Below are 22,044 nucleotides of genomic sequence, written 5' to 3'. Positions count from 1 at the left end.
AATAAAAGACAGGGAAAACAAAAAAGAGAATTGCTAACATCACATCCAGCCAGCCACCTCCGTTTCTCATAACAAGCGCGGGTGAAGCTTCGTGTGTAGCTTCGTCCTCTGTCACTGGCCTGCTGCTGGATTGTAAATCGGGTTGGTCCGGTCCGAGATCCTTTATCTTTTTTATTTCTTCCAGCGAAAGCCTTGTGAAAGGGTTTTTTTGTAAATAAATTACAGAATTTGGATGAACTGCTGCCATTGTTTACACAAAAAAATTTGATCAGCCTAGCAAGTGTCAAAGTGGTGTCGCCTTCGCACTCGCAGTAGTGGCCTACAGCGTAAATTTGAATGACAGGTGACGAGAACCAATCAGATTGGATAAAATAACATGTATCCAATTCTGATTGGCCAGGGACGCAACGACTTGCGCCCCGAGGAGAATCTTTAAGAAACCAATTAGAGACCAGCTTCAGGTCACATGCTGTCCGAAAATGTAAAGTCTCACATAGACATCCATTTGTCCGGCGCCCCGCATGAAACACATTGAAAAACATAGAAAATAGTTGACCGATTAAAGCCAGTTTTATTAAATGCTGATGCTTTTCTTACTACCAGCCGGCACATCGTATGAAAAAAATATTTTATTTATGTATTTTTATATAAATTTTGTATACGTATATTTCTAGAATATTGATGGGGGCGGCGCCCCTGCGCCCTCTATTGACGAGCCGCCACTGGTAGGGGGGATGACACGTGCCCACAGTACCTGGGAAACAAAAAACATTGGACAATCCTTCCCCCATCTGCGTGTCTCGGGCCCTCTGCTGCTTCTGAACACCGTGGCTTTTTAAAAGACGTTTATTTCAGAGGCATGGGCAAAAGCCACCTAATTGTCACGATGGTAGCAATAGGGGCAAATCGACAAGTAGTTGTTTTGTGTCACTCCATCAAAATGTAAATGTAGCGCCTCAAGTGTTTGAGGCTAGGGATATACGGTTATAGTTCTAATTTTGCTCTGGTGGTGGGCCACGAACATCAGCCAAGCACGGTAATTTATTATAGTTAAGAAGGCAGTTTAGAGCCCTTGGTGAATAAGAGGACGTACCAAGTTGTTTATCGTTGATGTATTTCACGTGCATACAAGCACGAATTCAATTATCAACCCTTTCAATTAAATGGGCATCCACGCTTGATTAAATACACTATAGTGCCTTCACAAAATGAAGGATAGCTGGGAGAGAGGCTCACACAGCAAATGCAACCATGAATTAAACCGACTGCCATGCCATTCATAAAGCCACTTGTGCATGTCACGATTTCAAGGGGCTTAAGAAAGACATGAAACGGCGGTTTCTGCGTTATACATCACTTTATTAACCCCCACCCCCTCCAGCATAAATACATTACAGTACTTACAGTACATGACAAATGCACTTACAGTACATTCATTGAAGAGCCCAAAATGCGAGCGTGGGGTGAAAGGGGTCAGCGGTGCACAAAACGTCCAGGAAATCCAAAGTGCGAGTTCACTGCAGTCTGCCGATGCTGTCAAATCAGTTTAACAACAAAAACGCCCTTCGTGTTCCAATCAGCATCCCCCCCCCTCCCACACCCCCCCAATTATTACAACTTTACATTAGAAATGTGAATAGCCTTTCGTCGGGAATATCCTGGGCTCTCCTGCTGCGAAGTCGAGGAAGTTGAACATGTGAGCCTACAACTCTTTAATGGGATGCGTTTTGTTTGTTACAAGGTTTTGCCTCTGAGGGTGTCATCAGTGGCTCCTGCCAGTGGCCCAAAAACTATTTTAAGAACAACCCCTTCACGCAGCCAAGGCACTGGCCCAATCATGTTCCGCTGGTCGAGCAGAGAGCCCTCTGGAAAACCAAACCCTGTGCCAATATTCCGAAATGCAGATTCCCCGCACATGACATGAAAACCTTTGATATCTGAAGGACTAAAAACAAATCTGATTTGGCAACACTGGCTATTGTTGACCAGTGGGTGAATTCAGTCTGGACAAGACACGTGCCGCACCCACCAGAGATTCCTCTAAGCTCTGCACACACTGATACATGGTTTTGGCATTGGCGATGACTTTTTGTTGCAGCTGCGATAAAGTTTGTACGGTGAAATCATCAAATTTCCCTTTTGAATCCATCTGACATCCCGCTGAGATATAACACCTCTTAAAAAAGACCTCAGCAAACGTACAAAGACCACACACGGTCCTGCAATTATATTTTTGTGATTAAGCTGCATATAATAGTTATTTTTTTACTGCAGTATGTTGGCATTACATACAATGCCCAAACGATTACACATGGCGACGTTGCATGGTGCAATATACGACACAGTCTGGCAGTGGCAACAACCGGCATTAGCCAGTGGTTGCCGTAATAAGACCATGGGCACAGTGCAGATGGGTTCCATGGAGAATGTATTCACCACCAGCCCATCCATTCGCCTGAACCAGCAGGCTGCTTCCCCCCCCGCCGACACTTTGGAGCAATATTGGGCTATTAAAAATGGCTTATTCTTAAAAGTAACTGGTTGCAAATGTAATAAAAGCCTAACAATTTATGAATTTCACGAGTAGAAAAAGATTGGAGTTTTGACAGTCACATGCAATTTCACACCACACCACCGATTTATTTCACCAAATTATATCTGAATCCAGCGCTTGAAATTATTGAACTGTCTCCAAACTATGTCCATATTCATTCACGAGTTAGTTCATCAATGGGAATGAGAAGCAACAGCTGACTCGAGACCTGAAGCGCCAAACATGTTCCACTTTTGTCCAAAGTCAAAATTGCATTAAAAGACTAAGTGCTGAAATTCATGTGAGGCCAACATTTCCACCTCACTTAATCGCATAACATTTGTATGCTGTTTTGTTGTTGTTGTTACATGACCTAGAGTTAGCAAAATGTATTTCCAAAAGGGCCCCAAGCGGGGCATGTTCTGATGAAGCAGCCACGTGAGTCAATCATCATACGAGTCCATTTGCGATACTGCGGCACACTCTTTAATCATATTGCTTCTGCAGGGCATTCCTTTCCAAGCCCCCCACATCATCGCACTCGTTCACCTTCTCCTTCCTGGTGACACTTACTGCTCTTGCTCACTGTTCAATAAAGACTAGACACATCCTTTCCATCTGGAACTCTGCATTACGATTGATCCCGTTACACATTCCTTCTCTAGGCCAGCCTGCTTCTAACACTTATTTCTTTATTTATGTTGCGTGTCATTGTACATGTAAATATTTTCGTATTAATGCCACCCTCATTATATATGTAACCCTGTATAGGACAGTAAAGAGTTTCCAGATGCTTCTGCAATTCGATGGAATGTACAACTAAACAATAATGAATCGTAATTTCCAATCCACTTAACAAGCAGATAAGAATGGCTGATGCGGCAAGATGAATCGTGTCTGAACTTCTTCAAATCTACCAAAAGCAAAGTTTTTATTAACAGCTTGAATATGTAAATGCGTGTTCATTGACAAAGTTAGTCTTGCATAGGGCACACAATGTTTGGCCCTTTGGCCAATAAGGGGGCAGTCTTGTCCCGAGCACTTACGGAACTGATCAAGGGTGAGAGGAAAGCCTCACCACACCCCTTCCCCCCAGATGCACAGAGAGCGCCGTATCTGTGCTGCACACTCATGTTGTATGGCCAGCATTCCACGTGAGTCCTGCACACTAGAGCAGATATCCACAACCACCTGTGATCCCTCGCCGTTCAGATTTCCACGATTCATGGAAATGTCTCGGCTGATAAAAAAAGAAATACGTAAAGCTTCATCGCGTGAGATGGAGGGGATGGTGGGTGCGCAAATGCATTGTTTTGTACAATTGTAAACAAATGAGCAATTTATATACAGTACAATTATATTCACACTGTGCAAAAGAACAGTGCCACAGCGTGACCTCCAGGCCTTCAGGGGTCACGAACAATCCACCTCCCAATTCAACCGACTACATCAGAACCCAATTACATGTGCACGCTCGTTACAAACAAAACGTTGTACCGTACCTTCTGTGCAAGGGCAGGGAAATCAATGTGGGTCTTGTGTGGTGCCCGTGATTTTTGAAGTTCCCAAACCAAGTGTTCGCGCACGTACAAGTACCTTATATACATTGTTTGTTAATTAAACATGTGTCTATATGCACAGAGCAAGTGCACGTAACATGTAACATCATCTGAACCCTTGCATAGGTTGCCACAAGCCTGCGTGGATTCAACCTAAATGAGAGCATGCAAATTCTTAACGACTCTGACTCTTCACTGCTATCCTCAAGACCTCCGCCCGAGGTCCATGGCCCTCGCTTTTACTGTCTCCTCCCTTCTACAAGATGTTTACAATGCATGTTGCCCACGCCACGTGGTAACCAATAACAAACCTGCACCGTGGAAAATTGTGAGTGGCAAGGCATGGGAGGCTATAACCGTAGATAGGAATAAAGAAAATGATGGTAGAAAACAAGAGCAGATTAAGTCTTTACTTTACTTATGGTAATTTCTTTCACGAGAATCACTTGTTTAACATATTCATAACTGGGCTGGACCACTTCAGCCCTGTGACCTGGAGCACGGATTTGGATAACATTCATTATGCAGATTCTTATGCACTTCACTACCCCATCATCATCATCCAGACAGCTACTAATCACATTTCATCATCAGCCATGTTCTCTCCACCGATGGATGAAGGACCCCCACCATCCCCCAATTTGTCACCACACCTCATGGTTGTGTGATGCCACGATCCGTCCCGCTCCTACGCTGAGCTCAACTCATCACCCCATGTGCGCAGTTCTCATCTCCGGGGGCGTATCCCCTCCTTTGGCTGCGATTCAGTTGTTAGTCTCGACCACCGGCTATCATCCCTTTGAGCAACGTGCCCTTCCCAATCTTACTTTCTTTTAACAGTCCCTAATTTGCACTTGTTCTCGGATCCACGTGTTCTATTTTCCCGTCTATCAGTATAATTCACAGAATGCATTTCTCCTTCCATCCCTCCTCTTCACTTATGTTTCAGCTTTTGTACCATCTTCTTAGTCACAGTCCTTGTTTACAATTCCATGCCGTGACAGGCGATGTGCAGTGATTCCAGCCTCTCTTCGATAATTGCCTTGGGTACACACGCTCTGTTGCGTTTTCCAATTGTGGCCGTCCGCAACAACTATTGTCCCTTTGTTCCACGAAACTTGTCGCACGTGACTTTTGTTTCGTCTCATTCATCTTGAGCCCCACTACTTTTCGGCCGTCGTATGAAGTCCTTCAATCGTTTTCTGGAGTACACTGCCCTTGATCTATATAATGACGACGCCATCAGCAAGTCTTATATAATATGACGGCTGTAGCTTCAAAGCTTGACTGTGGAGCTGAGGGTCGAGGGGAAGTTATGAGCAGAGTAGTTGAGGGACCACTGTGGTTTTGGTCTGATACAAGTGGGGTTTAGCAACTTTAGATGGCATGGGTCACAGTCTACCTTTTCTAATCTGCCCCATCCACTTGCAACGACATATCCGCGGACGCAGTACGTCACCACACCCGTCCATGCGACAGAAATGCGCTGATTGGCGCACGTGACCCCGGGGCCTCTGGTTGTATACCTCTTTAATTCAGAGCGATCTCATGCCCTCCGTAGGTTCGCAATGTGATATCAACAATATAATAATTCCCTGGAAGTGCCTCACAAGTGATTGACTTTCATTTTATATATGCACACATTTACAATTGCAACAATATTTTTTTCAGATATTGCTCTATATCTCTATACAGAAGAAAAAAAATATCGTGTTATTATTCACTGTAAAGCAATACTTTATATATATGTTGTACTGTATATGCTGTGTTCATGCAAGAACGGGTAAGTGCCACCATTCTCACGACCTCCCTTTGGTCAATTTCCACCACGTGGATTACAACTCTTTATACACGACTCCTGCGAGGAGCTGCGCACAGCCGACGCGATCAGGGGTTCACGCAACGTGAGCTCTACCGCCGAGAATAGCGCCCGAAGTGATTCAACTAAAACATTGACATGGGTGGAATGGGAGAGCCGGTGACCTCAAGGGCGGCGCGAGTGCATGAGATCAGAGGCGAGTCGGGAGGGGGTGTGGGGGGTGGCGGTGCGGAGAAGCTGAGTGCGCGCCTTGGAGGTGGCGACAGGATTATCCGCTGAGCGGCCGCAAGTCGACCCGCACCTTCTCGTGGCAGCTGAGCATGCCCACGGTGGGGAAGAAACCACCGGGAGGCACACGGGCATCGCGCCTGCCCACCACCTTGCCGTTCCGCGTGAAGAATACCTGGCCGCACAAACAAAAAGACAAAGATCCCCCCCGCACCCTCATATAGCCTCAACAGACTCTTGGGACAAGTGCTGTATTGTTTGTTGTTGTAACGCTCTCACCCGCCCCTATTGGACATCCGTGAAAAATAACTTCACAGCTCATCGGATTATTCTAGAACAAATAAATATTCTGCTTATGATTCTGAACTCCACCTTCAAGTCACTATTTCCGAGTGTGAATCATCTCCATACGTGGCACTTAACATTGAAGTCCGTAGCCAGCCGTGAGCAATGCCGCGCTGTGTTTCCGTACCATGACCTTAATGCCGGGTGGCTCTGGGTCCTGGTCTCCCTCGCCGTCATCTCCATCTCCTTTGTCGTCCTGCTGCCACTCGACCCGCCTGTCCCTGCCGTCTCGCTCCTCCTCCTCGTCCTCCTCCTCCTCGTCCTCCTCGTCCGTGTCGCTGCCGAAGGTCATGTTGTCTCGGGGGAGTCGGGGCTGCCAGATGTCGACCGCTTCCTCGGGTTCTGGGTCCACGGGACTCACGTTCCACTCCGGGGTGCCATCGCTGTCACCTGGGAAAGGCGCACAAATACGTAAGCATGCACAAATATTTATTGGGAATGTTATAAAACAATAATGAACATTGTGAGGACTCAGATACAAACCAAGATGCCCTTGTACTGACAGTGGGCCACGACGAGCAAGAACGTGGCATGGTCTCGCCACACACGTGCAAAAATGCGGAACCACAAGGAAAGGTGGGGGGGGGGGACCTTATCATTTATATAAATGTGTTGTATATGGATGTTTTCTCAGTGCAATGCAGACAATGGAGCATCCTCCACTCCGTGAAGAGGCGTCTCACATGCGGGAACGCTGGATCCCAAGCATCCCTTCAGCCAGTTCGGTCGAGAAGCTGGACGGGCTCCGGTCCCCAAGGGGGCACGACGCTTGGGCCATAATTGCGTGAGATTATGTTATCTGCAAAACGAGCACAGCGCGCGATCGGCGCCTCATTGTGCCAGATTTAAATTCCTTTAGGCTGAACGCTTTGCTAAAATTACCGTAAAAATTAAGCACTTTGGTCCACCCCTCCTCGTACTCACCCCATTCGCCCCTCCCCATATCCCCCAAAACCCTCAAGCCTTAGTCAAATGGCCCCCTCAGGATACCTCCCGGCACCAAGTGCGACTCGCATCAAGGCTAATAACCAGAGGGGGCAGCCGCGCGTCGATTAGGTGCGTTCACTGGCGTCACTTCACGCGCATACGTGCAGGCGTACTGGGAAAGTCTCCCCAGGGACAGGGGGGCGGTTGGTGTGGGTGGAGGGGAGGAGGGAGATGTGTAGAGGGCGAGGGGAGAGCTGTGGGGGGGGGGGGGTGAGGGGGGGGCGGCATGTCCCGTTTGCGAGGTCCCATTAAACGATCCCGAGAGGGCACGGCGATGAAGGCGAGCTCTGTAGTCGCTCGATTGCGGCCGCAGCGCGCGCCGGCCGCCCGGCCCTCGGGGCATGGGGGGCAGACGCTACCGCGCCGCGGCTGTATCAGGTACTACATAATAGGGGAGCGCTGGTGGCGGGGCGAGCGGCTGGGTGAGGGGGTTGGGGCTGTGTGCAGGCGGGGCAAACAAGGGGGTACCTCTTTATAGAGAGAGAAGGGGGTTGGGTAGGGAAGGGGGCAGCAGGAATGCACAGCCTCTCTGCTAGAGCCATCGCCTGCGCTGTCGTCGGGCTGGATGTGCGGACGCAAACAAAAGCTGCCAGCGCTGCTGTGAGGCAACATTGGCTGTAAAGATGCATCTGTCAGCCTCCTGTCCCGGTCTTTACATTGGCCCGTTTAAATTGCCCTTCTCTGCCTCATCTCTCCAAAAATGTCAGTGCCCTCTTTTTCCCTGCCATGTCTGGCCTGCCTATTTGTCTTGACTCCAGCGACCTGGAATGGTTAAAGACACCAAAATTGTGTGTGTGTGCGTGTACAAAAATAAAAGTGAGAAATATGTAGCTATCAAGAAAATACTACGTGAAGTAGTTATTTATACTCATACTAGTTATTAATGTAGGGAGAGGACCTAAAACACACAAAAACAACTGGAAAAACAATTTGAAAAATGCTGGCCTCACGCATTATTGTCTATGGCGTGCTCTATCCCTACATTGCTCTTTCTCTATTGCTCCCTCTTCTTTGGTCAGTTTTCCACCTTCATGAGAGAGTTTCAATGTCCATGGCGTCGTGGCGCCGTTGGTCAGCTGCTTGGGGGCGAGGGTCAGGGAACACCGCTTACCCTCACTGTCCAGCTGGTAGTCGCGCGGGAAGGTGATGCCACAGCCCATGATGTCGCCCTTGGAGCAGCGGGGCCCAAATGCGTCGCCGATACCACTCCCGTGGAATATTTTACCATCGTCTTGACACATGCAAGACACACGTGCAGCACACAGACGCACACAAACATGGACGATTATCTGTCTTAGCCTTATAGACTGTTGAAGCGATTTCTTTCAGACCGAGTCAGCCTTGGAAAGGACCAGGCAAGGTTCAATTATGAATTGTTACTTATGTACGAAGCAGTCCACGAACCCAGACAATCGTGACATGGGAAAAAATACTGCACGCCACTGCTCCTCACGTAAGTACGTGCGTGCGTACGCACATGTACACCGCACACAAACCCCCGACCCGATGACCTTCAATTTTGCAGCATCAAGTTGATGTCGTGCAAGGCGTAACAACGGCCTCTGTAAAAAACAGGTGTTGTGAATCCCTGGCACTTGAACCCAATCGATTCCGAGCAGGTAAGGCTGCACACATTAGCCCACATGTGGCTGAATGAAACAACTGCAAATGTATAAAAAAAGAAAAATCACTCTTTCCAGCAGGATTCAATTACCTGCACCTGGGATGAGTATTATATGAAACAAAGAGCTGACAAAACTGTCTATAAAGCAGAACATACTCCCTGCCAATCATCCCTGATATAAATCCAAGATGGGCAACTCCAGACATCGTGGGTCAAACACAGGCCATCTGTCTCTGTTTACCGATCCATCTCTCCTTGCCTATAGGTAGGGCAAAAAGCATAACTGCAAGCATCTGTTGACTGTTCAACCGGAAGAATATTACCGTCTGGCTCGTAAAAGCTGCGAATGTTCCCATCCCTGTTGCGATCATGACAAATTGTAATTTATTTACCCAGGTTAATACTCGCTGAATCCGAACACTCAGAAGCATCCTGCATTCGAATGTTTAGCCCATTAATTTTAAGGAGTGTTGTGCATTTGGGAGAAGCTCGGGGTACATGGAAGGCGTATGCAACTTATATTACAATTTATGATTATGTTTCTTTGCTCAGGAAAGCCTTACTGAGTCTCATGACTCTGTTAGGGAGGGTCCTGCCAAATATTTGCAGTAGGCAGTGACTTGTATAATCCAAATTGAGTAATATGCGGGTGATATTTCATATGTGGATGATATTTCATATGCAGAAAATGTGGACCATAAACGCAGGCACACAATGGCCTACTCTTGCGAATGCCATCACGGGATCCTTAACATCCATCGGGCGTCATACCACTCACTCAAAGGTCAGCACTGATGGGTTCAGGAACCCACTTGCTGTACTTTCATTTCCTGACCACTCGTAGCCCAGTGGATTTCGGAGTTTCACTCATCTATGTAATTCATCAACCTCGAATCATCAACCAGGAATCTGCCTCATCAGCAGAACATTTGTTAAGGTGATGTATGTATGTTGAACTTCCTTTGTACCGTACATAACCAACAGTGCTAATCGGAGGTGCAGGGGAAGGACAACAAACTAAACACAAACATCTCTAGTTTTCCATCTCGATTTAAAGTGCATAGCTTCAGTGGCTTCGTAATATTGGAAGGAAAACGATTTCAGACGGCTGCAGAAGAGCATCTGGAAGCGCGCGATGCAGTGACCATCGTTGTTAGATGGCTATCCAAAAGTTTGATGAGTATCCGAGAAAATGTATGCTGGGCATGCCGAACGTGGGCAGTCGAGCGAGGGTGTGGCACGTGGAGAAGAGAGGCGGCTGGGAGATGTGCGGGGAGACGTGAAGAAAACCCAGCACCTGCGCGAGCTGCTAATCCATAAATCACGGTCATTTTCAGATTTACGACACGTGTTTAGGTAATCGCGTTTGCAGGCTCACAGAAAGTGCTGGGAAGACAAATGGTACCCTTTGTGTGGCATGTCTTACAACTTGAGACGGGTGGTGGTGTGTGTGGTGATCACACTGACCGGATGCAACGTAACAATCTCCACTTACCCCTACGTTCAGGTGTCTGTCTGTCTACCTATCTGCTTGTCTGTCATTGTGCTCACCGTCTATCTGGCACTCAATATAACCATCCATCAATACATGCACGGAAACATCCAAAAGGTTGCAAGTTCTTCACAAGGCACGTACTCACTGCTCCATTCCTTCCCGCAACAATTTTCAGAAACGTCACAATTTGGGTTCACGATACCATTAAACCAAACATCCACTGTCGCCACGGTTTTTTGACAAAATGTGTGCGTTGTTACATGCCTCGTGATTATCCTGGAAAATTATTCTTCGCTGCAATCTTAGAGATGCTCCATTGCCCAGCTTTCCAGTCGGAATAAATGTAATACCGGAATAAATGTAATAAAACATGTATATATAATTTGGCTGATAAATAGCAAGTTCACCCACAAGAAGAGAAGCAGATGTGGAAACCTGGGGTGTGGTACAGGATGTCCCTGTGCCCTTATTGGCTGTTTTAATCACGTGATGCCAAATAACTGGGAGACTTTTAAAAAAGATTTCTGCAGAGATGGAAGCACAGTCAAGGCAGCTTTTCACAATGGCATGCAACTCCGTTGGCCGTTTAGAGAAATGCCCCTTCTGTTGTATGTCAAGCAAAGCGTGCCATTGCTGCAATCATGCAAGTGGCCAACATAATTCTGAAGACCTTCCTGCAGTTAACATAGGTTCATAATAACGTCATGTCTAAACTGGTCCTGCAGCAATTGCGCCGAGATTAAGTTGGCCCTCGCCGACGTTGACGGCCCGTAAGTGCCCCGGCTCCGCCTGGCCACGCTTCTTCGCCGGATGGCCCGTGGCTGGGGAACGAGCAGCTGTCCGCAACCTGCTGGACTATCCAGCAAGCGAGCAACAAGAGCGAGTCTGCAGGAAGCTTAAGGGGGCCATTGGCTCATCTCGCTCTCTCTCTCTCTCTCTCTTTAACAAGCCAGCTGCAAGAAACAGCTGCACGCTGGCGTGAAATGTGCTCGATCCAACCACGCAATGGGCACCAATGCGTCCAGCGGAGTTCTTTCCGTAACAGGAGGCGACTCAACAAAGGGCATCCTTTCCCAGTCGCTCCGATCCATTGCCATGATTAAGCAACGTCTCCGCCCCATGCTAAATGCACAATGCCAGAGGATTAACTGGAGACAAAAGCAAAGAGGCCAACAATCCGTACCTGATGAACGGGGTTTACTTTGCCTTCGTCTGTGCACACCGCAAAGGTCTCCACTGAATAAAGTTTCACGTGTTGATTTGTTGTCGAGAAGCTACTCGCTGTGGGAGAGTGACTCCTGTTAATGTCTCAAAAGACTGCCACAATTGACGCACAAGTTCTTAGTCACGAGCGTGAGTTCACTGTGACGCCTCTCCCAGTGACCCACCGTGGTCCCACAAACCTCACTTGACTTGCGCGCATCACTCATTTTCCTTACAACAAAGACATCGACTCTTCAGTGCCTCACACACTCAATTGCCCCTCTCTTTAATGCAGCTGTGAAAAGGTGAGTCACTTGGGATGAGCAAGTGTGGCACTTGCGTAGGATAACGATGATTCATACAAAAAGACTAAATGATCTCCCACTCGTAGCCTGAAGAGAGCAAGACGAGCGTGGTGAGTAAGCAACTTTTACGGCCGATGCACGTCACGAGAATTTGTGGTGGAGTGGGCAATTTCAAGGGAAGCCAGCCGATATAATTTGAATTAGCTTTCAAATAAAATAAAACGCTTGGAAGTTGCTGCTGCGCAGCAGAAAGACAGAGGAGGGCTCTTGAAGCCTTAAAAAAAAGAAACACGGTTTTGTGCAAGGACTGCAGGAGTGTCGCCTTCGTGGGAGCTGCCCTACTTGTCTCGCCCCCCAAGTGGCATCTGCCCGCACCCATTCTGCTGAGCACACAGCATCGTTCTTACCGCGTGCAACGAGTCGGCTGTCCGTCGGTTTGGCTAAACGCCTCCCAGGCAACCTTCATCCAGATTACTCCGCATCTGTATCTCTGAGTGTATACAAGCATGTGCTGCGCGAGTTGTATTTGTGTTGACTGCTGTATATGAGTATCCGGTGTGGCTTGTGAACAGGAGCCACGACTGCAAATGCACGGATCTGGTCCCATAAATAACTTTCCCCAATAATCTAAAAAGATATGCCTCCGTGTGTGTAGCTGTATATCTGATCAGGGGAGCGGTGGAGCAGCGTTTAGCACGCTACGCTCCGAACACCGCAACCCGAGTTCAATTCCCGCTCACGGCAACGCCAGTGACGATTATTTGAACCGGTCCAGGGCCTTCCCTGGGTCGACTCGGCCTAAAATGAGTACCTGGTGCAGTGTGTAAACATCGCCAGTGGGGAGACAAAGGCAGTCACGTGTGGTGCCGGACACCCACCCCCTCGTGTGCTGTGGCAGCCTTCATCCATGCTCGCTGACAGCACTTGCCCCAAAAGTGTATTAAGGATATGGGTGGATCTTTGTCTTTGTACATATCATCTTATTCATTTAACCTGCAACACCCGGGCCTGTTGCCAGCGAGCCTTAAAGTGAACCTAGCCTGGCACAAGCGCCGTGGTGACAAGACCACCACTTATTGGTCAGTGATGGTTCTTTGTTTGCATGCACATGCATCAGTGCAGTTGTACATGAATAGAACTGAAAGCCAAGCATTTGACCAGTTGCAGAGCAGTGGAATGTTAAGATGAATGCAGGCGTTCGCAATCAAGTGATTCATCAGTGTGCATGGCCATGAAATGAAGTTCACACACAATACAATTAGGACTAACATCAAATATAACGGAGAAACAATCTAACATGCCAGTAGCAATGTGCATGCGTGTGTACATGTCATGTTTGCACGTTAATTGTTGATGCTTATTTAAATGTGCTTTGCACGTTCACTTCATATTTTTACAGATTCAGTCATATGTAATTCGTATGTTTATTACAGCTGTGCACACAAACACATATATATCCATGCAATCGATAAAAGCATTCATATGCGTACCATAAATAATGTATTCATTAATTCTAAACATGATGCATGCCCTACATATATTACACATATATATTAGGAATGCATATGGAATGATTTGCGTACATCAGCCACTGCCTGGTCTGCAGGCAGACGACACCACCACAGTTGTGGGCAGAGTAAGAGCCACGAGTACTGGGGATGAAAACCTCTTAAATGTTTGCCTTTAACCTTCATGTAAAACGTGGTGATCTGGCAGAAACACCATTCACCACACGGTGGCCTTCTGCATTCAGTTTACAGCCCTTGCATTCCCTCCACCTCCTTTCTCTGTCCTGCCACATGCTCCCACACCCCTCCCCTTCATGCAGCGACCCTCAGACCAATGCCCTCTCCAGGCGCTGGGCCACTCTCACCAGGCCCTGGTCGTTTCGTTGTCCTGCTTAGCTTCTCCATCAGGCCACCACCTTCATGATCGCGTTCCCATCTCTCAGCCTGAACCCAACTCCCTTTAGCAGCGATCCATTTTTTGCGACTCGCATTTTCCACAACGACGCAAATAATTGTTATCCCGTTCAGTTTATTTTGTTTTTAACCAGGTGAGAATGCAAGAAACCAGGACAGTCTCGTTTGCAAGAGTGACCTGGGGCATCAGTCTGTCGATAGGGGGCGATGATTGCTCTGTATAGTCCCACGTGAGTAATTTGCAGGCAAATTTGATGAGCAAGAGTCATGTGATTTCAGCACAGCAGCCTGCCTGAAGTTTAACGTGCAATCCTTGTCGGTCTCACGTGACGTCGATGCAAACTGTATGCATCATCCACCAGACGCGTGCTTACCTATGGCACCAATTATGGCTACTAAACATCTACAAAGTATATCGTGGTGGGTTGCTTCGGGGACAATATCACTTCAGTGGTTTTATGCAACCAGACTCCCAAGTCGAATCATGAAAATAAACTAGCTTCCAGGATGCAATTGAAGGGATTTCGGAAGCCACAAACACATCTTGCAGTAGGGCGGACGCAGCGAAAAATTCATACTTGTGAGAGAAACCATGCGTTCTCAAAATTTGGGAGAGAATACATCGCGATGAACACCATGGGAGGTTTAAGCAGTTGTGGCTGCTTTTTCTCTTTATTGCTATGCATTTATACATATGTCAGAGCTAGATTTAGCTCAGATGACTGATCCAACACGGCTACAAATAATAAAAGTCGGTGAAAAAAATCATCGCCAGCGTTGACTCAGGTCATCATTCTTGCTGGGTCACCAAAATGAGCACGGCTGGTTTTTGGGAAGTCTTTTCAGAGGCTGGCTCCCATAATGGAAATGTGGAATTTATACCGCTGGCTCAAGACCACTGATGAAAATTAATACTGCGCAGCATTTGCTTAAGCATTGGGACATTCGTATTTTATTGGAACAGGGCTGGGGAAGATAAAAGTGCCTTTTGAAGGAGAGAAACGGCAAATATGTGTACCAGACTTGGCTGTTCACAAAGCAAGGGGCCACATAGAAGGTGAGCTTGCACACGCACGGAAAATTGATCTTGACATTAAAGAGATGGTTCGTTTTAAAGTAAGAGCTGAAAAAACATAAACACAAGAAAGTTTACCAAATAAAAAAAAAGTGTCAAGGAATGAGGATGTATGAAATGAGGCCAAGGTAAACATGGAAAATGTATTTAAAGCCCTGCCGAGGCTATCGCTACACATCGGTGGCATGGGGCGGGGGGGGGCACTGGATGTGGGTTACTTGGGTTCACCCTCTCGGGCTCGACAATTTATCTGCTCTTCATCCCACCCTCTTTCTAAGAAATGTCCTAGATTCCTAGAACCTTTCAGGCGAGCATTATTTATCGATCCCTCAGGACATGCACCAAACACACACTCCTTGCGTGCGTGCACAAAAGACATGCGTGCAAGCACAAACAAGCCCCTTCCTCAAGTTATAACGCCACATACACCAACCACCTTGCCTCACCTTCACACCACACGCTCTCCCAGGCCGCGACATTTCCCAAAGCCGCAAAATGAGCTCTTTGGTCCACATCCCGAGCGCAGGACAAGACGCCTTTGCATCCCAACGCACCGGCTTCCCGTTGGCAATCGCACGGCATTCCGTGAGATGAGATTGGGGGGGGGGGGCGGGGATTGTAACTGTAGACGGCGATGATGATGATGATGTACTCTGCCCATACAATTGAATTTATAGCAAGTGATCACCACCGACACCTGTTGGCTCATCGTGAATGGCGGTGTTGATGTGAGCCGGTGGAGAAAATTACATCGGAGGACGTGCGAAAGTGCTTTATCAAGCGGGGTGGGGGCCTTGGTGAATTTTACATCATGTATTACGTTTGTTATCGTTCCAATATCATTTCCACAACCGAGTTAAATACGTCAGGTGTCCGGCGGCTTGAGGGCCATATCGTATTTAAGGTAAGTAAAAGCCCCATGCGATACAAGTGTGACACAACTTGGCGCAGGGTTTGTATTAGGAAACGCGGGCAATCAATTTGTCTCGTCGCTCCAATGTCCGTGACCGCTGCCTGTTTTCAAGCTTGAGCAACTCCAGGCCATCGGGACCCACGCAAGCCGCAAGTCAATTGTTCCACACACAACCAACCTTTCCCCACTCACGTGTAATGCACATTAAAACGTAACACGTGTTCGTGGCCAGACGGATCACGAGCAGGCACTCCGCTCCCGGTCAATTGATATCCCTGGCTTAGTTTTCAGGGCAATAGGAAACCGAGATATGAATGAGATGTCAAACTGACATTTTTGCCTAAACTATAAGTGCTGTGTTCAGGTTTTTTTTTGTATTAAACGAGTGTGTATATCTCATTATCTTGAACAATTACCTGCAAAGGACACGTCCTTGCTTAAAATATATAAACATCAGCACTTGTATGATGAGTAATGGGCATTACTGTAAGAGTCACAAAGGTGTCTCAGAAGATCTATTCAGTGATCGTAAATAAATAAATAGTTCTTAAATCTCTATGCGGAAAAAATAAGACTAAAATATTTTCAATATTTAAAAGAAAAAGTCAAGTTGGTCTCGGGCTTGCGGCGTGAAAAATGTGCAATAACAAAATGTCTGTTGAGCCACTTCCAACACAAATGGATTTAATTTCTAGTTCTTCAAAACAACCTGAGTGGCATTCAAGGTATTTTCTTCGCGCGAATACCACCACCACAAAGGTAAACACATCCTGTGTAAATAAATACGCGACTGCACTCAATTGAGCAATAATATAAGTCAGCACACTGGGTTCGATATAAATAAAGAATCGATTTTGGAATGTGTTCGACAAGAATCGGGAGCGGGGGAGAAAAAGCGACGTTTGTTTTTTTTAGTGCGAGTGATTTACACTACGACACAATTTTGACTTATATCTTTAGTGACATGAAGGTTCAACCCTCGGGTGGGAAGATTATTGAAAGAAGGGCATGCCGCAACAGAGGCGAAGTTGAGAGCTCACGGGGCAGGCGCAAACATTTGCATGCAGCGTTTACGAGTGTCACGCGCTGCCGCCTTATATACCCCGCGCGCACGATGCCCAATATTCAGGGGGGGCCTCCGTGTGCGACCATTCCTTCAGCGCCCACCCACTCACCCAACCACCCACCCGCCCGGTGTTCCCATCTCCCTCATCCCCGCTTCTCTCCCAGCACGCACACCACGCTAAGCATGCTAAGAACATGTGCTCAACACCTGCCCATCGGCATTCCGTCCTGGTTACACCGCGCCGAGAGGCATGTGCGCGCCGAGAGCCCTCAGAGGTCTCGGCGGCCCGAAAATATGGGAGCCCAGCCTGGCTCAGCCCTGGCCATGGGCACAGGCGGTAAGTAGTGAGTGTACTACAGCGAGGCCGGGGTTTAGAGGGGGGCGCTAATGACCCAGCAGTGGTCACATCTGCTCGTACGCACGTGCGCGTGGATTTATGCACATTTCACAGTTTTACTGGTTTTTTTTCTTGTCGATGGAAGCCAAAACATGAAGTCAGAGTTCATTCATTAGGGGCGAGGAGGATTTTACGAGCGAGCGACACGCTCGTTGTCATTGGTAAGGGAAGGATCTGGGGAATGAGAAGCGGGAGAGAAAGGGAGGGTGGGAACCTGGGGGCAGTTTGGCACGTTCTGCACAAGCCAGCAAGCTGTCACGCCGCGCACGCACACACCAGCGTGTGCGTTCGGCAAACCTCTCTGCGGGCCAAACGTGTGACAGGGAATATTTTTCATAAAGCGCCTCCTCTCGACGCACACCGCGGTCCTGCCCTAAAATAAGACTGGCACAGGGTGGCTGGCTCTAAGCTACGTTATCAGCAGGGACAGCGATATGGGAGAGAGGGAATTGGCGGGCACCAATCTCAGCCACTCTTAACATGATAACTTTTGATAGATGACTCAAAAACGACTAAAGATATTAAAACCGCAACACTTTTTGACTTTATGCCAGCATCTCCTGCAGGCTGTGGGAGCAGATAGCTCTATCCAGGTATGTTCATAGCATGTGGAACCCCCATAACTGCTGGTAATATTATAGTTATATTTGAAACTCACATTTAAATAATATATATTGAATGTATATGGCTTCCATTTGTTATATGCACGGTACTGTTTCCGTTGAGCTGTTTAGAAATTCCGCAGAATTGAGTAGCACACGTATAATTTTCTTTGACATGAGGTTTGAGGTCTATCCGAGTATGTCGACGTGAACGCGACATTAAATCGTACCAAATATAAACGCCAAAAGGCTAAAATATTATTTATAGTACGAGTAAAATGTGTGCGCACACATAATATATTTTATGTGAGTGTTCCGTTATGACACTGGCAATATGGATTTGATTCATGGCCAAGAACAACACCGGTGCATTTGGTATTCAAACCTGGCCCGGGCCTTCCCTAGTTTAACTCAGCCAAAATTGAGTACCTGGCACGCTGCGGTTAACAAAACCGGCACTGTGGTGCTTGCCCCGCGAGCCGCTGGCGTGCCACACGAGCTCTGATAGGCGCTCGCTGACTTGCATTTTTACCACGACAGCCTACTTGGGCTAAAGTTTCACATGGGGAAGGGTGAGTGGTGAAGGGGGGGGGGTATTTGTGGGGAGGAGGTGGCGGGCAGTGACGACCCTACCGAGACAGGCAGATGGAGATAAGAATCTGATCGCCCCCGGGGCTGTCCCACGCGCACCCTGACCACGATAAGAGATCTCCCTCCCTGGCAGGTGCTGATGCCAGCAGACGTCTCGGCACAAGTGAGGGAATGGAGGTACCCCCACACCACGCTGGGACGAACGTGGGACCCGACCGATCACTTACTGACGTTGCAAACGAGCCTTCACAGGGCAACGTGAGCTTATCGTTATATTTGTTTGTTTTAGATATTTCTTTTACAGCACACTGTTGATCTATGAATAAATGAAACTCGTTAAAACTGGCCCAAAGACTGACGTGACAACACGTCTCTCATTGACAAGTTTTTATATGCATATATTTTTTCACATTTTGTAACATTCCGAGTTATTTATATATACATGAAATACAAGTCACATGTACTTAGCACTAGAGTCTCATGTTGACAAAATGCCCAACACATTGCCTTGGCAATTAGCTTCAATGTTGGAAATGGAAACAGTGGCATGTATTCATAAAAAAAAAAACAAAGAACCGTTTGCCAACACATTTCTTGAGTCTATCATCTATACAACTCTGCACACGAATGTATATGCACACAGACGCAGTCACACAAAGGACTGGCCGATAATCTTGGGATCCCAGTCTCATCTTATGTCTCGCAGTTCCCTATGCACGGCTGGGTGCCAGGGTGGCGGAGAGATGTTAACTACCTCGTTTAGTATACAGGAAGTCGTGGGTTCGATCCCGACACTGATACTGGCTGTATATTTGGAGTTCTCGCTGTAGTCACATGGATTTGTCTCCGGGTCCTCCAGTTTATCCGTCCACATTTAGAAACATGCGTCTTAAGAGTATATGGCTGATAGAATTTCCACATGATAAGGCCCTTTGTTGAGCTATCATTTGTGTTAGCCAGGTCGCTTCTGAAAAAGAGCTGTATGGCTCAGTGGACCTTACTTGGTAAAAAAAACATTTTTTACGTTGAATTGAATGCCCTTGGTGAATTGACAATGTTCATGCATCCATTGCTCACGCACCATTTGTCCACACAGCCCTCACCCATCACAGCCCATCCCTGTCCCGTGGCATCAATCTCCTCCCATCTAAAAAAAAATCCCATTGGAAATATATTCTGCTGCAATATCATCAGGTTTTGCTGTATAAACATTCAATTTCCAGGTCGAGTTCCATTACCTTCATTCACTACAGAGACTCCTGTCATTGGGGCCCCAACAATATTTCGAGTAAAATACCTCTTTCAAAGTCAGACAAATCCTTCAATTTTCTTCATGGCGGTACAAACTTTTTTATGTATATAAAAACTCGTGGCAGGCAAAGTTTCTGGAAAAATTTTACCGTCGGCAAGCATGTGTGTGTATACAGATATTAATCACATCACGTTAGGAGGGTACGAGTTCATGTCCCACCACAAGCACGCTTTCCTGGGGCCGGATGCCTCAACACCATGCTGCCATAGACCCTATGCGCCAAGCTCCCACACCGCGATTGTGTGCGCACGTGTGTGGGGAGCGGTCGTCTAGTGGTTAGCGTGCTGCAGCTATGAACCCGGCGACCCGAGTTCGATTCCCGCTCATGGCCAACACCAGTGACGATTATCTGAGCCGGTCCTGGGGCTCCCCTAGGTCGACTCAGCCTCAAATGAGTACCTGGTGCGGTGTGTAAACATCGCCACTAGGGAGACAAATGTGGCCGGGCGTGGTGCTGGCCACCCACCCCCTCATGTGCCTTCATTGGGTGCTCGCTACCAGCACTTGCTCCTAGAGTCTGTTAAGGCTATATGGGGGATCTTTGTCTTTTTCTTTGCAGACGACAAGGAGCCCCAAGCAACTCCACACGCAGCCCAATGCAAGTGGCCCCCCTACCATGCTCTCTCTACAGCTGCTCCATCCGTGCAGCAAATTGGACATATTGTGAAAGATACTCCTAAGCTTCCTACATGACAGACACAGATATATGACCGCAAATAACATCCTTAGTCTGAAATTCCTTTCGGTAGGTTCGTTGCGCTTTTACTTATTCCTCTATACGAGGTGTCACACTTAGCAGAGCATCCACGCGAATGACCCACGTCTATAAGTCATAGGTTGTGAGCCAGACAACGTTACGAAGAGGAACATGAAGACAGAAAACACTCGAGATATAAACCATCATGCTTAAATGCTGAGAAAAGAAAGTGGGCTTGGGCAGGACACGTCACAGGAAGGGATGTTGGCCGGTGGTCGGAATCAACAATGGAATGGGATCCAGAGGACGCAAAACGTGCACAAGAGATCACCATCCACGGAGATGTGCAGCATTCACATCAGCTCATCTTAGACCGTCAGAGATGGCGAGGCCTTGGGAAAGCCGTCGTCCAGCAGTGGATAGATCATTAACAATAATGGGCATGTGGAAAATGTCAACATCCCCAATCTTTAATGAGTTATGTATGGGCACTGTTTGCCAACAGGGGCCCTAAGCATGTTGTGGAAGTCCGACGCAACACGGACAAGTCTCTGCACAGAACAGTTCTCGTTGTCTTCAACAAGTGGTGCACGCTCACCACGTGGTGCTCATGTTAGTGACACTGGGGGAATGGCGATGAGGGTCAGTTGATACTCGCCAGGATATTACGGGTCACACAATGCTATAGGTCAGTGGCGTTAAGGTTCATATAAATCCATCATTCCAGCGTGCTGGAAAACTCCCAGGTTTCTTGCTGTGATTCATGGGACTTTATCGACAGATATTCATCAGTTGTCATTTTCTCAAAAGGTGTCTGAATATACAATGGCAGAGATGCACACACAGCAGAAACAAACCCCAAAGATACCTGCAGTATTTAGAAGCACGCTGTTGCATTCACAGATGGGCACTGCGCACTTGTATGTACAGAAACAAAGACACATACAAACAATTATACATACACACACGCATGCATATATGCATGCACTGGCCCAGCACCAACAGCTGACACTTTGAGACAGATGTAAAATTATTTAAACACGAAATAGTAAAGACAGTTGTCTTTTCCTTTGCGACCCATTGTTCCGCCATGCAGGCTTTACATTTGTGGAGAGATTTGCACCAAAAAGACACTGCACTACCAGCAGGCCACGTCAACCTAGCCCCTGGGGCACTGGTCACACGAGTTAAAATACTAATTGATAGAGGACGATAGAGTAGGGCAACTGGGTAGCATAGTGGCCAGCGCACTTTGCCTCCGAACTGCGTTGCTCGATTTCAGATTCGCAGAGCTGCGCCGTAACCTCCGCCGAGGGTGAGTGCGTGAGTGCGATGTTCATCTTCTTGGTTCTTTCGGTAAAGTCACGTAAA

The 22,044-nt window shown here is 47.4% G+C and overlaps 1 protein-coding gene across 3 annotated transcripts in view; it reads right to left on the bottom strand.

The window, feature by feature from the left end:
* Positions 1-1,046: 1,046 nt before the first annotated feature.
* The window catches only part of SPRYD3 (SPRY domain containing 3), a 135,421-nt gene continuing 114,423 nt past the window's right edge, over positions 1,047-22,044 (bottom strand). For 2 of the 3 annotated variants that reach the window (XM_061557655.1, XM_061557656.1), the window contains exons 9-11: positions 8,583-8,702; positions 6,612-6,874; positions 1,050-6,314 (exon numbers count right to left, since the gene is read on the bottom strand). In XM_061557655.1, coding sequence (XP_061413639.1) covers positions 6,180-6,314; positions 6,612-6,874; positions 8,583-8,702 — 518 coding nt within the window. In that variant the 3' untranslated portion in view covers positions 1,050-6,179. Of the gene's footprint in view, positions 6,315-6,611; positions 6,875-8,582; positions 8,703-22,044 lie in introns of all 3 variants that reach the window. The other variant, XM_061557657.1, reaches the window with a different exon arrangement.

Source organism: Lethenteron reissneri, chromosome 23, assembly GCF_015708825.2.
Source record: "Lethenteron reissneri isolate LAM-NWPU_2019-01 chromosome 23, ASM1570882v1, whole genome shotgun sequence".
NCBI classification, from domain to species: Eukaryota; Metazoa; Chordata; class Hyperoartia; order Petromyzontiformes; family Petromyzontidae; genus Lethenteron; species Lethenteron reissneri.
This window is presented reverse-complemented; position numbering and strand designations above follow the sequence as displayed.